This window comes from Fukomys damarensis, unplaced genomic scaffold, assembly GCF_012274545.1.
Source record: "Fukomys damarensis isolate Sample0158 unplaced genomic scaffold, DMR_v1.0_HiC HiC_scaffold_37, whole genome shotgun sequence".
In the NCBI taxonomy this organism is placed as follows: Eukaryota; Metazoa; Chordata; class Mammalia; order Rodentia; family Bathyergidae; genus Fukomys; species Fukomys damarensis.
This window is the reverse complement of record NW_022900949.1, coordinates 967,138-968,154: the sequence shown is the minus strand read 5'-3', so window position 1 is coordinate 968,154 and position 1,017 is coordinate 967,138. Positions and strand designations below refer to the sequence as shown.

General features: G+C 63.7%; 1 protein-coding gene across 1 annotated transcript in view; it reads right to left on the bottom strand.

Annotated features, from left to right (window-relative positions):
• Cherp (calcium homeostasis endoplasmic reticulum protein) overlaps window positions 1-1,017 on the bottom strand; it is a 9,918-nt gene that overhangs the window by 4,633 nt on the left and 4,268 nt on the right. Inside the window, 2 exon segments of the mRNA XM_033759379.1 lie at window positions 4-215; window positions 894-983. Coding sequence (XP_033615270.1) covers window positions 4-215; window positions 894-983 — 302 coding nt within the window.

The following is a 1,017-nucleotide window of genomic DNA, read 5'->3' as shown; positions in this document are numbered from 1 at the left end:
GGCGGTGCAGGCGGGGGTGGAGTGGCCTTGACCTCGGCCTCCAGCTGGGGCATCTGGACCTGTGGCTGCTGCTGCTGCTGCTGTTGCTGCTGCTGCTGCTGCTGCGCCAGGCTGCTGACGAACTCCTCGTGCTGCGTCTTCAGCGTCTGGATCTGCTGCTGGAAGGCCAGCTGCACGGGCTGCACCACCGATGAGTACTCGCTGATCAGGGTGGCCTGGCGGGAGGGAAGGTGCAGCACTCAGGCTCAGGACACCCCGGCCACGGCAGCCAGGGCTCCTGGGAACAGGAAGGAGACCGCAGCCCGTGTTGGGCCACTGCACAGCCATGAAAACGTGTGCACGGGGGCAGCCTGTGTGGTCGGTGCCGAGTGCTTGCCTGGCTGGCCCAAGGCCGCGGGTTCCTGCCCGGCACTGCAAACACAAGAACAGGAAACGCTGTGGAGAAGCCCTATGGGCGCGTTCTGGGGCCCGGCCACTAACTTGCTGCGTGGCATCCAACACGCCACTGGGGCTCCCATGCTCAGGTCCCTTGCCCATAAGACAGGACAGTGGTCACCTTCTGGGGGTCCGCAGAGTCCAGTAAGGCGTCTCATGAAAGAACAGGCACAGCCACAGCTCAGTGAAAGCAGTGCCACCAAGTCAGGAGGCGCAGAGCAGGTGACCCGCTGTGGCTAGCGGAATGACTCCACTTTATAAGGATGGACCACGGGGCAACATTCGAAATACCATGGACCGCAAGGTCCTGGTGAGCCCTTCTGTGGGGAGGGAGTGGCCTCCAGGACAGCACAGAGGAAACAGCTGAGTACCGTCCCTGACCCAGCGGAGCCACAAGTGCCCAGGCGGAGGCTCAGGAGAGAAGGCAGGGCCTGGCCCAGACGCTCGCTGGGACTCACCTGGTATTGGCCAAGGCCCAGGGCCGGGCTCTGCAGCTGCTGAATGATGGAGTCATCGAAGTAGCCGTTCTTCTCCCAGAGCTGCAGGAGCTGAAGGGAGCAGGAGGGTGAGCACAGGGGGCGA